At 41.7% G+C, this 15373-nt stretch overlaps 2 protein-coding genes across 6 annotated transcripts in view; one reads left to right on the top strand and one right to left on the bottom strand.

Annotated features, from left to right (window-relative positions):
* The window catches only part of LOC131919649 (disks large homolog 5-like), a 36199-nt gene extending 21904 nt beyond the window's left edge, over window positions 1-14295 (top strand). The window contains exons 2-8 of one of the 3 annotated variants that reach the window (XM_059274025.1): window positions 3096-3183; window positions 7508-7667; window positions 8843-8986; window positions 9835-10015; window positions 10859-10974; window positions 12986-13086; window positions 13245-14295. In XM_059274025.1, the coding sequence (XP_059130008.1) occupies window positions 7600-7667; window positions 8843-8986; window positions 9835-10015; window positions 10859-10974; window positions 12986-13073 (597 nt within the window). In that variant the 5' untranslated portion in view covers window positions 3096-3183; window positions 7508-7599 and the 3' untranslated portion in view covers window positions 13074-13086; window positions 13245-14295. Of the gene's footprint in view, window positions 1-3095; window positions 3184-4017; window positions 6648-7507; window positions 7668-8842; window positions 8987-9834; window positions 10016-10858; window positions 10975-12985; window positions 13087-13244 lie in introns of those variants that run through there. The other 2 variants (XM_059274024.1, XM_059274026.1) reach the window with 2 other exon arrangements.
* The window catches only part of LOC131919654 (disks large homolog 5-like), a 406205-nt gene that overhangs the window by 344479 nt on the left and 46353 nt on the right, over window positions 1-15373 (bottom strand). Inside the window, exon 5 of one of the 3 annotated variants that reach the window (XR_009381326.1) lies at window positions 13633-14057. The exons of the other annotated variants lie outside the window; for them this stretch is intronic. The gene's annotated coding sequence lies outside the window, so the exon portion shown is untranslated. Of the gene's footprint in view, window positions 1-13632; window positions 14058-15373 lie in introns of those variants that run through there. 3 annotated transcript variants of the gene reach the window in all.

Below are 15373 nucleotides of genomic sequence, written 5' to 3'. Positions count from 1 at the left end.
CAGTGGTCACTCTGAGCCCAGGCAAGTGGCAGCAGGAGGCTGGGGACACCAAAGAGTAGCTGCTGCTCCAGGTGCACCCTCCTAAGAGGCAGGATGAATTCCAGGACTTGCTTACTTCACTGAAGCAGATACAGCCTCAACTGCTGCCCATTCTCTGCCTGAAGGGCATCTTCGAACTGCCACAGCACACTGAGGGCATGGGTGAGTAGTAGTTCCTTGGGGCTCCCCTGGACTGCCACCCACCTCTTCTCTCTGCAGCTCACTCAGTGTGTCTAGGATCTGGTAGTGGCCACTACTCTACCTGAATGTCCAGGATGACACCTTCTCTATTAGCCCTCAGGGAAGGGACCTTGGCTGGACATGAATTTATACCTACTGCCTCTGTTCTGATTCTCTCAAGCAACAATAACAGAAGCCTTTCCTTCCCTGTCCTGGTTGTCCTCAGTGGGATATGATGTCCTGTGTCAGTGGAGGTGGCAGAACACTTTGGAAAGTTGTGGTTCGTCCTCTTTTTAAACTCCTCACCAGAAGTTGAAATCAGTAAGAAGAGATTCTACACTAAGGGTAGAAAGCCTACGTTTTGATCCTGCCTATCCATTTAAGTATCACGAGTGTCTGTTCTCTCTGTGCTTTATTCTTTCCTGCTTCCTGGAGGTCAGTATCCTTTCTGGTCCAAATTACCTGTGAATTTTGCACAATGCCATACCCATTTTGCTTTAGAAAGTAATGGCCGAGTTTAGGAAGTTACATGGTAGCATATGAAAATCTTATAATGGTTGGTGAGGCTCAGTTTCTTCCCTGAGGCCTGAGTTCTCACTGGAAGAGAGATGGTGACTGATTCCTGTGAGTGCTGTCCTTTGGAACTGTGTTCTTGATGTGGAAGTGACTGATTCATGAGTGTATATTCAGTGAGGGATTCTTCTGGGAGTTTGTTCCTGATGATAGGCTTGTCCTGACTGAGCTGAGAGTGGAAGGCATAGAGCAGAGGAAGGAGGAGAGCTCTCACTCATGGTGTGTGTCCTTGCAGGAACTTTACCTTATCACGTCAAAATGCCATTATTTGTATGTTCTCTATCTATTATTTATATTCTAACAAAATAGTAAACTATGGCTGCTGTGGTTAAATTGCTCAAGAAGGATTTAATGCCAAGATTTGAATTATCGTGTGTTGCAACCATTGAAAGAGCATGTGAGTGAGTCTGCTGTGGGTCCTGCCTTGTTAAGTGTGAATTAATCCACATAACAAAAGCAATAGCCATAAGCTGGTAAAGGAAAGAGAATGCAGGGAGCTGGAAAAAAGAATAAAAAGCAAAAACAAAAAACAAAACAAAAACAAAATCCTTTAGCAATTTGTGGACTATAGTTTAAGAAGACCTGTTTCTGTGTCCATTAAAAGTCCCAATGATGAAAGACGTTATTTTACAAGTTGTTCCTGGTTGCAGCACCTATCTCCATGGTCCATCTCCACCCTCCTTTCTTTAGGTGGAAGAAATTCACATACAGAGAGGCTAAAATGGCAACCACATAGCAGAGCATTTCATGAGTGTCCCTGCTGTCTCCTCCTTGAACTTCTGGCTTTTGCACTCTGTTCCTCAGACCTGCTCTCTGTCCCTGTAACTATGGTTATTGGTTCCTGGGCCGAGACCTTAGCCTCCTTCTATAGCCCTTTGAATTTGCTCAGAAGGGGCTGTCACATGTTCTAGAAGAAGGACAAAATCAAAATGACTTTTCCCTTATAAGTAGTTCTATTTATTTCTGAAAAAGGAAGTTTGTCAAAGAAATGTTTCCAGAAAACTTGCTGAAGAAGCACAGAATTAGAGGGCAACCAAGAGTTCTTCACAGGCATGTGTGTGCATCAGCCCTAGGGTTAATCTCTGGCCTAAGGTAATTAGTGGACACATTGCCACTCATTACTAACACTCGGCATACCTGGCAGCTGAGGTACTTCCCTGATCTGGCCTTTAAGGAGCTTCTCCTGACCTCCAAAAAAGGACATAGAATAAGGTTGAGATTCATCTCTAGGACTGTGATTTCCGATCCATTTCCCCAAATCCCCAAATTTTAATAGTCAGGAAACCCATAGAACAATACATTATATTGAAATTAATGTTGCATTGTTTTATAGCTGAAAAGAATTTAGGCCGGGCGGTTATGGCGCATACCTTTAATCCCAGTACTTGGGAGGTACAGGCAGGCTGATCTCTGTGAGTTCGAGGCCAGCCTGATCTCTAAAGCAAGTTCCAGGAAAAGCACAAAACTACACAGAGAAACCCTGTCTCGGAAAAACAAAACAAAACAAAACAAAATTTAGAACAGCACTTGAGAGGGCAAGACACTACCCAGAGCCTTTGGTTGACAAGGTGATGCTGTTTGAGTCAATGGGTGTCTCTTTATAAATCTGTGATAGGGAAACATATGTTGGGTTCAGGAAAAAACAGGATCTCCTGCTTTTGGTCAGATACGCTGCTGTTGAGCATGTCATGAATTACTTTCACATCTCCCTGACTTATGCAAACCCCTGTGTCACATAGTGGTTTCTTAGCATCTTCTTTATATTAATTTCTGAAGCACAGCAGGACAAGAATTGATTTTAGCCCACAGGTCCAGGTAATAGTCCATTTTGGGGAAGTCAAGGCAGGAATTCAGTCACATCACATCCACTGTCAAGAGCGGAGAGATGGAAATGCAGCCATGCTGCCTGCTTGTCTCTGCATATGCTCCAGCTTCTTCACTGTGACACAGTTCAGGTCCCAGCAATGAAGTGGTTCTGCACACTTTAGGGTGAGACCTCCATCTGATTAACAATCTATAAATCTCCAACAGATGTGCTCAAAGCCAACTTAATCTAAAGAATTCCTCATTGAGCCTCTCTCTTCCCAGGTGATTCTAGTTTGAGTAATTATATAAGTAATAAAAAACTAATACTCACACTGCCCCAGCATCATTGTTATGCTTCATGGTTATAAGTAACATGAAAGAGAAAATTTTAAATAAGCTAGGAACATTGAACACCCTCAGTAGACATTTCAGCCATTTGGTGTCTTTCCTACAAACCCAAATAACTCTGATTTCTATTTCTCTTGCTTGCTTTATAGCCATTTTCTGTAAGCCCCTAGTGATTCACCCAGCTATTCAAGAGACCTGATACTAGAAGAACTAAAGATACACCATGGTGCTTCCCAGGTAAAAACCGTTTGACCTGTTACTAAGTCTTGTGGAAGAAAGACATCAAATGAAAAATCACTGGTCCTGGTTATAGACCAGCAACTGTAGATATCCAGGGTGTTCAGGAACTTCCTGCCTCCTCCAGACTGATCAGAGCCTTCCCAAATCCTGTATTGAGGTGATGTTGTCCCCTGTGTAGACAAAGATGATAGTGCTGGTCAGAGGAGCAGGGTTATTACTCCAGTGAACAAGGTAACATGTGCAAGAAGTCAGTTCCCTGCTGGGCAGAATGTTTTCTCAGGTCCAGACAGGAAGAGTTAGGGCTCCTTCTATCAGAAAAGTTTTCTTACAATTTTTTCTTAAAATCTCAATGATGGAATGTTTACCTGGTGTCTTCTGAAATGAATTAGCCTCGGTGAGAGCTCTGCAAAATCCTTTGATATAGGCTTCCCAAAGTAGGTCTAGTATAGTGTTCATGACTGTGAATAGTAGTCAGATTTAATAAAGTAGTACACTCTACCAGTCATGGTCCCTTGCTTGGGTATTGATCATTTCATATATCTCTTGATTAGTATCTGCTAATATTTTGCTGTAATAGTATTTTTACAGATCATAGAGGCCATATTTGACACCTCTCTTTATATTCCAGTAACCATTCCTAGGATTGGTTATAAATGCTTACAAACGAACCTTAGCATGGCAAAACAACATCATAGTGCTTCCAATTATAGGTTATTATTATTAGCAGTAGAAATATTTTTAAAACTCTTTTAAAAAATTCACTCTTTTGTTTAAACCTGGTTAAACCTGTTTACGTTGTTTTAAGTTCTTATGATATACAAAAATATAAATTTTAAAGAATTAAGTTTTAGTAATCACAAATACAAGAAATATGGGTGGTGTTTTGGCTTTCAATTTCTGAAAGACATACAATGAAAGTGTTTCCATGTTAAAGACAAGACCAAATTTCTTTTGCTAGCACTGTACACATTGGATGCATTCATTACTGAACCAGGCATAAGCAGGGAAAGCTCTTACAGTCTCAGTAACAGACAACTCATGGCACCAAGCCTTTGGTTAAGCCTCCTGCCAGCAACCTGATTCAAGGCTGCTTCTAGCTTTTCTCCTGAGCAAGCTCTTTGTTCTGTGTTCTCTGTGACAAATGATCGAGCAGTTCACTATTACTGCCGTGTTTTAATAGAATTGAATTTATTATTTTTTTATTTACCTGATTGCACAGCAAGTTCCCTGAAATAAAGGAATAGTGAGAAGTTCCACTGAAACACACTATGAGGGTTTATTTCTCTCAGCCTAAAGTCTGTCAGCAAGGTAAACGGTCTGTGTAAACAAACTTCATTCATTTTTAATCATTGCTTTTGGCCTAAACTTGAAAATATGAACAGCATTCTAACTGAAGCTTTTCCCTGTAAAATGAAATAGATTTGTAATTACTATGACTACAAGCATAGTTTTAGAACACTTTAAAGAATTTTATTATTTACCAGGTGATTATCATTAACTTGTATGACCTAATTGTGTTTAACAGTTTACAATGAAGCTTTTGTTTATGATTAGGATTTTACAATTTTATCCCCGTTGAGTTTGAGTTTTAAAAATTTGGATTGAAGATTTAACTTAAGATCCGTTAGCCTCAAATATAAAACTTAAATAAATACAGTCCACAGAATTGAACTTTATTTTATTTTTTACTTGTTCAGGGTATGCCATTAGAGAATATCACAGTTTGTATGACTCAGTTTATGCAAAAAGCTAAAGATTAACAAAGTTTGGAAAGAGAAAGAGACTAGATATATTATTTTCAAGTGCATTCTGCTCTCATAAATAGAACTTAGGTATTTAAGAGCCTTATTTTTTCAAATATACCAAATTTATCAATCACATATTTGACTCTTATTTAAATTTTCCAGAATTCTGATGTTGAACAGTTTGCAAATACGTAAGTGGTTAGACATACATCTTTTGAGTCAGGTTCTTCTATCCTGAGTAGACCTATATTTCCTTAGGGATATCTCATGATATTAAATTCTACCTTTCTCCAAAATATTTTGAGGAGCAGTGATTGCCTATTTAGTCTACAAAGGAGATACAATAATAACCAAAGAGGACAGTAAGAATAATAACTTTTATACATGCTGCCTATATATAGATTTTAAAAGTGATAACCTTTTGTTACAAGTTTTCAGCTAATTTTTGTTATGCATTTTACAAATTTTAACCATGCCCCAGGAATTTACACATCCAAAGTTAAAGAAATTACATCATAAGATATTATTTTTTGAGATTAGGAAGCAAAGAAATGTAGAGATAAAATATGTTAGAGTACAAAGTAGATAGAGCTTAGAGATTTTCATCTCTTCATTACATTTTTTTAAAATTTAAAATACTTTTGTAACAATTCTTTTCTATCAGTGTTGGCCAGTTTCCATTTTTAGTATAACTCTATCCTTCATGTGCAAATATATACATGAAGTGAGTTAAAAGTAACATATTACTGAGCAATGTCTAATAAATACTAATGGAATATAGTAAGTTTTGACTGTTGAGCTGTACAGTCAGGGGAAGGTACTAACCATTTTGAGGAGTGTGAAGAATTTGTGTATAAAATATGGTCCTTGTCTTTTTGAAGAACAATCTGTAAAATCACTAAGAGCAATCTCTACAGGATTTTTAGATGTAATTTTGGGTCATACACATTGAGCATTTTCAGAAACTCTTAAAAGCTGATGTACTGGGTAGTGATTATCTATAGATTCCATGTAACATGCTAATGCAATCTGCCGTGGTCATCAATTTAAATCAAATAAGCTGCATATTCTCTACTGGCAGTAATTTCTGTAGGCTCCATACCGGGAAGTTGTTTAAAAAGTGTCCTTTCCATTATCATGAAGTCTATCATTTCTTGATTATAAGGAGATGCAGGTACTTGTGGAGAATCATACCTCACATCAATGTCTATAATACTGTTACCTTCTGACATATACTTTAATAGGAGATGAACACTCACCTTCTTTCCCACATGGAAGTACTGAGGAATTTCCAAAAAATCAGAGAGCAACCTCTGGCTATGGAACAAAAGGATAATGAAGAATTTCTCTTGAGTCCCAGGAGAGATTCCTAGAATGGGAAACCTGACTTCTGAAGATTGATGAGGATTTCTGGTTAGCAGGGAGGCAATGTCAGTTCCCCATGACATCAGGGGTGTCTCATGCCTGACATTCTATTGTATCCTGGAGACTTTAGAATGTTATCTGATTTCACCTGTGTTGTAGCAACACCAACTGCCTTTGGACAGTTGGTTCAGTGCCCTTACAGTTCAGCCATGAACATGTTGGGAAGACTCAGGACTCTATTGGGTCGAGAGAAAGGAGAGGGAAGAGAAACCAGAGAGAGGCAGACACAAGCTGGCCTTCAGCCATTCCAATGTGAACCATCAAGAAAGAAATGGTCCAGAAGACGGTACAGTAAGTTGTGGGCAGGAAATTGGGATGTCCCTGCAGGACCTGGGCTTGAGCTGAATCTTCCAGTAATGAGACACAGGAGGTAGGAGTCTCTGGGAACCAACTGGACTTCCTTGCTTATCATGGCTCCTGAAATTCAAGGATTCCAGAAGAGTAATTTGTCTGTCCCAGAAATCAGGAGCGAGTAAGGCCAAAGCTGTTGTGCTGGGAGCTCTTGCCTTTCAATCCTACAGGAGGGTAGGGGTTGAGAGGGGACAAAAAGGCCAGCCTTAGGGTAGGAAGTTCAAGTGAACTGTGCCCAGCAAAAAGCAGGTCATCAATGTACTTCAACCTTGTAATCAATGTACTTACAGCCCACCAGCTCTATGCACCCTCCTTTGTCACTGAGGCATCTTAGTGAGGTTGGTGACCATATTCGGTCCCTGTGTGGCTTCTCCATTTTTGCCATGTGCTTAGAGTGACCTGTCAGGATATTTTTGCATCTTTAATGACTTGAGTGCTTGTGGACTGTGTCAATTTTACTTGCATTTGAAAGCCACAGACTAGTGAACACTGCAGCCAAGCTGAATGCAGAGTCCAGAGCTGTTAATAAGCCTGAGGAGGCTCTCTCCTTAGTTTCCTAAAACATGTGCTAAAGGAGCAGAGGAAATCAGCTGGCTGAGACACCTATCTCCTGTCACAGAGATGGGAGACCTAAGATGCCCAGCGGAGTCATCTCAGTCCAGGGCAAAATTCTTTGGGGTGTCACTGAATTGCTTGCTTACATCCTTTCTCAAACACCTTCTCAGGTCTCAGGGTGACCTGTTCATTCTCTATGTCTTGTCACAATGCATGTTCACTTGCGTTCATTCATCTACCCACAGGGGCATCCAAGGAGCCACCACCCACTCCAACCAGCCTCACAAAGAAGCAAGTGAAGCAGAAGGTGGAGAGCCTGACCACTCAGCTCCGGGAGATGTCCGCCCATCGGAATTATCTGAGAGATCGCCTTATCTTAGTAACCGAAGGATCCTTGGACAACAAGTTATTTACTGTTTCAAAATCCATGGTGACCGTCTTGGTTCCACAATTTCACCCTTAGTTTATTTTGTCTAAGAAATGGGCTTCTGGGAGGTTGGGTGTCCCTTTGCCCAACACAATTTCTCTAAATGCTTCTCTGAAGCAAAACCTGACACATGGGCAGGAGTGAGATGTGGACATTAGACTGTTCTGCTTCCTCCAAATGAAAATCAGAGCCTGTGGCCTGAATCACTCAGGAATCGAAGCAGTAGTGTGTGAATTCCCAGCATGCATTTGGAGAGATCCTGTCAAGTGTTGGCTACTGTGAGAATGCTGTAAATTTTTTTTTTACTTGCTGGAAAGACATTGGGTCCTGGATGTTTCTTGTAGCAGCTGGAGAGTTTTTGTACCACATCTTAATATGTGGCAGCAAGGCCTGGTGCTGATGTCTGCTGCTCTTGGTCCTCTCTAAGATGACACAATTGCATGCATTAATTTGTCATCTCAATGAGAGCATTTTATCACCTTTCCCTCTTTCAGTCTCTCTCTCTCTCTCTCTCTCTCTCTCTCTCTCTCTCTCTCTCTCTCTCCTCCATCTTTCTGTATCTATGTGTTTGTGTGTTTGTGCATATGTGTCCCTCTTCACCCTGCAATCAAGGGTCTATGGTTGCACATGAAGTGTTGCTTGTCTCAGTATCTAGGTGTTGTCTTCTTGGTGTACTGGGAGCCCCATTTTGAGCAGCATAGCCCTTTGCAGTGTGTTCACCTTGGTGTCAACTGGGAATGCCCCAGGGGAATTTATGAAGCTGTCATAATATTGAGTCCCATCCTCTGAAATGCTCATGATGTGATTTTAGCCGCTATGTCAATATAAGCATCCTGGAATGAGTATCTCTTATTTGAAGACAGCAGAAACATCACAGTTTCTGGTGGGCCCAGACCTGTGATAGACTTGTGGGAACTCCATAGCAAGCTGTGCAGGACTCCTGAGGGAGCATATTCAGTCCCAGCTGCATCCCTCTTAACACCCTGACTCTGCTGGCCTGGGACCAGAAGAGCAAGTGTAATAAGCAGCCAGAGGTTCCACTACATAGGAGCCATTATGTGGCATCTTATTAATTCCAGTAATATAGAACACACACTGAATTCATGTGATCCTTGAGGCCTGTATTCATGGAATTCTTTGCTTCTGGGTCCAGGCCCTACCACAGGCCAAATCCTTTCTGGGAAAAGCTCAAGATGGAACATCAGCAGGTCATGTCACACCTGCAGAAGTTTGAGAATGAGAATTTGGAGGCGTCACAGAAGCTCAGTGAGCTGACCAAAGAGAAAGACTTCCTTTGGTAAGTGCTTATCTTGGCAGGGACCCCAACTGTTGTACAATGGGCAACTCTGAGTTTCTTTGTCTCTGAACTGCAGGGTCTGTAGATGTACTTCTAGTTTTTCTGCTTCTTAGCCAGCAGCATTAGCAAGCAGCCTTTGGACTTATGCCCCTTTACTCAGTTTTGCTAAGGTTTAAAGAGACTATTAGCTCTTCCAAGCACCATATTGTCATTCAGTAACCTCCAGATCAGTGCTTATTAACCTTCCTAATGCTGTGATAATTTAATACATTGCTTCATTGTTTTGATGACCCCAAACCATAAAATTATTTTGTAGCATTGTCTTAAGTTTATTTTGCCACTGTTAATAATTTTAATGTAAATGTCTACATAGGACATCTAATATGTGTCCCTTGTGAAAAGCTCCTTAGATCCCAAAGGGTTCACAACCCACATACTGAGAACCACTGGTTAGAAGATCAATTGGCCTCATGAGATGGGTGGTCAGGCAGGAGCTGACTTCTATGGGATCTATGCACCCTTTGGGTCTCCTACTTCCCCAAGTGTACTTGCACATTACCTGCTGGTGTTTCCTCATGACAGTGGACTGATTAGGACAGGTGGAGTACTCCTCTTGGTTATGGAAGTGCATGAATTTCTGTTATTTGGGGGGGGGGTTCAGAAATAGTTTGATTCTTGCAGGAAATAACTGTTCTCTGCTTTTGGCCTTGAGTGCCACTGTCATTACTGTTGAAGGTTCTTGTTTACATCTTCCTGTGAACCTGGGATAGGGTTGGGTTGTTGAGGCATGGTGTTGTGGGTGACCAGAGGTGGATGACATAGTCTTACTATTTGGAGTGTGTTTCCAGTGATCTGCAGAGCCGGCTCCTGATGGAGCAGAGTCAGCTCAAAAAGAAATTGGATATGCTGAGGCAACAGAAGGAGAACCTACTGGAGGATTGTGTCGTGCTGAAGCACCACTTGGGTGACTTGCAAGTGCTCAGTAAGGATCAAGAAGAGATCAGTGACCTCCAGAACCAGCAACAGCAGGTAGGGACAGGCAGCTGGGTCACAGTTAGGTCCAGCATCATTTACTTATGTAACCTTACCAAATCTACCCATCCAGATACCTATGCTCTATCTCATCACTTTCCTCATCCATACACCCATCCATCCACCCACTTCATGACATAAAATTGTTCATTCTGTGTCTGTGCATTAGTATTTCTGAGAAGTGTGTCTCCTCTGAGAATCTTGGTCATTGGCATGCAATCCCTGATACTCTTCTTGAACCTGTAGTCAATAAGGAGAAACAGGTCGATCACTCATCACACAGCTACATGTCTTTATGATGGGAGGATTGCTATACACAGAATTGAGTTCAAGAGTAAAAATTTTTTCTAACCATTTCCACTAGTTCAAGAGTATGCTCCCGTAGGCCATTTTAGTTCCCAGGAATGGAAAGCTGAGTTTTGGGAGTTTGCATAAAGGCTGGTGGGCTTATTTTAAAGATAACTGCTCCTCTATCACTTTGTTGTTTTCGTTTCATGCCTTTCTCTGTCTCTCTCTGTCTCTCCGTGGTGGGTGTGTGTGTGTGTGTGTGTGTGTGTGTGTGTGTGTGTGTGTGTGTGTGTGTGTCATAGAGGCATGTGGGAGTGCAGTGCATATTTCATGTGGATGACAGCTAGAGGAGACCACTGGGTTTCTGTCTTTGTCAGTCTCTGTCTAATGAACTTCAAGCAGGCTTTCTCATGTGCCCATGAGCTTGAAATTTCGTGAGATTGTCTGACCAATAAGCTCTTGGGATTCTGTGTGTGTGCTTGCACTTGTGTGAGATGTATTGACTATACTCTACTCAACCCTCCAATGAGGACACAAACTTGTAATGAACAGGAGCAGCAAAGAATGGAAGAGAGTCTCCAGAGCTTGCTGAAACAGAGGGAGCTTGTCACACAGCAAAAACACCTGACAATAAAGCTGCAGCATCGTTTGACTGTCTCCCAGATGAGGTAGGAACCCAGGCTGAAGTTGGTGTATGGAGCCAATCGGGTCCCCTGTACCAGGGCTCTCTATCCTTTGTGGGCTTTTGCTTATCAGCAAGACTCCCTGCTCCAAGCATGGGTAGACCAACTCAGAACTCAGAGTATTATGCTGGTCCGTCAACAAGAACTTCTGTCCAGCAAACAATATGTTTGATACAACCTGGGTCTGTATACTTGTGTCCCATTCCTCCCTTCTGATCTCTCTGGAATGTTCTCAGCAGGCTTTCCTTGAACTCACAGAGCTCCGACTGCTTATGCCTCCCAAGTGATAGGATTTAAAGGTGTGCCTCACCATATCTGACTGAAATTACATTTTCAATTAGCACCTGTAGGATGAGATTTGCACCCTTGTCACTATTTGATGTCACACTGGCTGTCCTCATTGTTTGAGCATTTCCCATGTAAAGTGTACTGGGGACATAATACGTTTAGTCATTGGCAGGATGAACCCAGGTAGATGTCTCTGAACCTTCACCGAGTGTTGTGGAACAGACTCCTCTAGAGTGCCAGGATGTAGATTCCCAGCTGTAGGCCTAAGGATAACACAGCTCTTCTTGTTTATTGCCAGAGATCATGCAGTGACAATGTTCTCAGACACATGGCTCAAGAAATACTGCTCTAGCATGACAGGCTCCATCTTGTGTATTACCTGGGTGCAAAGTTGTATTAAGTCTATGTATATAAAATGAGGTGGTCATTTTAAAATTATTTTTTATTCATTTTACATACCAACCACAGATCCCCCTTTCTTCCCTCTTCCCACTCCCCACTCACCTTCTTCCCTGACCCTTCATCCCCTCCTCCCACAGGGTAAGTTCTCCCATTTAGGACAGTTAAGCCTGATACATTCTGTTGAGGCAGGAGCAAGCCCCTCCCCACTTTATCAAGCAAGAGCAAGGTGTCCGACCATAGGTAATGGGATCCAGAAAGACAGCTCATACACCAGGAAGAGATCCTGGTCACACTACCAGGGCCCCCTCAGACACAACCAGCTCCACAACTGTCGCCCATATGCGGAAGGTCACAACTGTCAGTCTAAATTTCCTGACTTCTTTTGAGCTTGGTTCAGTTGTTTCTGTAGATATCCCCATCATGATCTTTACCACTCTTACTCATGTAATCCCTCTAAAAAAAGACAAGAAGGAACATCGCTTGGAATTTTAAGGTTTTCTCTTTCAAACCTGTGACAGCATTGTACAACATGGAGAGGAAAATAAAATAATATCAATAAATAATATCAATTAAAATCAGGAATAAGGACAGGTGTATGTGATTGTTCATGTCTTTTTTTTTTGTTTTTTGTTTTTTTTTTTGTTTTTGAGACAGGGTTTCTCTGTGTAGCTTTGCGCCTTTCCTGGAACTCACTTGGTAGCCCATGCTGGCCTCGAACTCACAGAGATCCACCTGGCTCTGCCTCCCGAGTGCTGGGATTAAAGGCGTGCGCCACCACTGCCCGGCTATTGTTCATGTCTTTTATCCAAGCACTTTGGGAGCACAGGCAGGAAATCTCTGGCCTCTTGTAGCCAACCTAGAATATGTATCTAGTCAGTCAGAGATGTATATTGTAACCCTGCCTAGGAAGAAATAAACAGAAATTGGACAAGAAAGAAATGGGATAGTTGATGAGAAACTCATCATGAACAGTCTGTGTATCTCCACTGTGCTATTATATATGACTTTAATATGCTACTCCTTTTATTTAAATGATGTCTCTATACTGTAGGAAAAAGTCCTGTTCTTTCTCATTAGAGCACAGTACATATAGTACTCATATCAACATCTGATACTTGTTAAGGGCAGAAAATAATTCAAGGCCCAACTATTCTGTGACACTAATTCCTGAGGTGTACATACAATGACTGCTGCCAAAGATCAGTGTTGACTGTCCAGCACAATTGAGTTTTTGTGATATCACTGAATGAAAGGTGACATGGTAGATCCCCACCAGGACTCTGCCCTAACTAACTTCCTCCTCTAGGTCAGAAAATCTCCAACAGGAGCTGGAACAATCCACAGCTCAAGATGAGAGCCTCCTGCCGACAGAGCTGCTGCAGCAGGAGCACTAAGTGTCATAAGCAAGTGAGCCATCATGACATCCCATCCCCAGCAACACGGCATTTGTGGGGTGGAGTTCTTCCTTGATTCTGGTTTCCTATCTGTGAATAGGCACTTAATTTATCTAGCTAGTGATCCAGCAAGGCTGTTTTTAGATCTGATTGCCTTTTCTTCTCTCACAGCACCCTTTATGAGAACTGAGGAGGCTGAAGGAATCCATTGTCAACTAGAAACCCTGACACTCTCCACTCTATGATCAAGGCCTCCTCAGAACAAGACATGTACTACTAGTTGTGAAATCACCAGTGAGGCAAATATCATCTGCCCTGCAGGTCATCCATCCATAATCTGATCCATGTGTCTGTTGACTCATTAGTTATGGAATAAAGAAACCATCAAGAAGATGCTTGAGATTCAAAAAATAAACACCAAGAGTTATGCAGAAAAAGATGACATCTACCAGCAAGTGTTCCCAGTGAGGGCCACAACAACATGGAGAGAATATGTTTCTGCTCATAGTTACTCTGAAGTTTATCACTACAAACTTTTGGTAGCTGACTGAGTGTTGAGCCTTTCATATGTGGAGGGAGATATGTCAACAGAGACTGTGTTGATGTCATGCTGCTATCCAGACAGACCACACAAAGGAAGCATCATATTCTCACTCCAGTCCATTGTGGGAACTACTCAATTTCATGCACATGTGATGGTGAAGTGAATTGTTCTGAGAGATGATTTAGGAAGGATGTCACCATGAGATGTTATGTCTTTTGGTAACAGATGCTCCCCGTGTCATTTTTTGCTCTTGAATGGGCACACAGACACAGGTTGGCAGACAGAATCATATAGTGGCCAACATGGTATAAGATCAACTTTGGCAAGGACTTAACCTAGAAGCCCCAAAGTGGCATGACCACACTTGTCTTGAAGAGGGTATTTCAATTCAGGGTTGTCTTCCAACTTGTGTCCAAAGCCAGCCACAGAGTGTAGGACATCTGCATGAAGAGAAAGCTTCTTATGTAAATAGTTTTGGTTTGTTTTGGGGTTTGCATGAACTTAGGTTTTGTTGTTCTTTGTTTTGTTTTGCTGTTTTTTTATTTTTTTGGTCTTTGTTCTTTCTTTGATTTTATATTTTGCTAATGCTATACACTGGATATACTAAGCATCCCTTTAAGGCCCTATTCATTCAAATTTCTGTTATTTCACAAATAAAAAATAATTTCCAACTCTTCATTCTTTCCTTTAAATTTTTTAGTGAACTTACTTACCAACCACAGATCCAACTCTCATCGCTCCTCCCTCTCCTGCCTACCACATTCCCCCCACCCCTCCTGCCCTCCTCCAACAGGGTAAGTTCTCCCATGGGGGACAGCTAAACCTGGGACATTCTCTTCATTCTGAAAGTAGCTTTGTAGTCAGGTGCGGTGTCACACTCCTGTAACATTAGAACTCAACAGACAGAGGTGGATCTCTGCAAGTCCCAGGAAGCTTAGGCTACACTGTGAGTTCTCAGGTAGACAGGGTTACAAACCAAGATGGTATCTTGGGTGTGAATCGCATGGCCTACTCCATGTATATCCACTTCATGATGGAAAAAGATCCACGTTAAACACCTGACTTCACATGTCTAGCTACTTCAAAAACGGAGAATAGGTACACACATGTTCATGACGTGATCATTCATATCAGATTTTTCAGAAATACACCTATGTTTTCTAATGCATCTCAGGAAGTGAGAACATTTGTTACAGGAGTATAGAAGAAATGAGGAAACCTATAGCTGTCTGCCTTTCTTTTCCTGAAATACAGCACCAGTGACAGTGGCAATGCAGGGGTAGTAACCTTCTAAGACATATTGAGATGTGGTCTTTTTAATGTGCTGTTGCCTTGACTATTCATTTTGCATGGAATTTTTTGGAGATTCATTTACTTGTATTTATGAATATGGGCATTTTGCCTGCTTTCTATGCACCACAAGCAATCAGTTTGCCTTGAAGCCAGAAAGGGTAATGGATTCTCCATGGAACTGCGGTCACAGAAGATTGTTAGCTGATTTCTGGGTCCTCTGGGAGAGCTACACATCCTCTTAAATGATGAATGATCTCTCCAGCCCCTGCACTTGACTTTTGTCCTTCTAGCCTATCTAGTGTATTAGTTGGACTGGATTACACCTAACCGAAAAGAGATATTTCTGGAGAACTGTAGGGACAGGACCATGAGGTAGGTATGAGAGATTACTTGGGATACCATGCATTCAAGCAGAGTGCTCCCGGGCTCAGGATCATCGCTCAGCATCTCTTAAGTCAGAGTT

This window comes from Peromyscus eremicus, chromosome 9 (genome assembly GCF_949786415.1).
Source record: "Peromyscus eremicus chromosome 9, PerEre_H2_v1, whole genome shotgun sequence".
Classification (NCBI taxonomy): domain Eukaryota; kingdom Metazoa; phylum Chordata; class Mammalia; order Rodentia; family Cricetidae; genus Peromyscus; species Peromyscus eremicus.
Note: the sequence above shows the minus strand (reverse complement) of the source record. Positions and strands in the feature narration are given on the sequence as shown.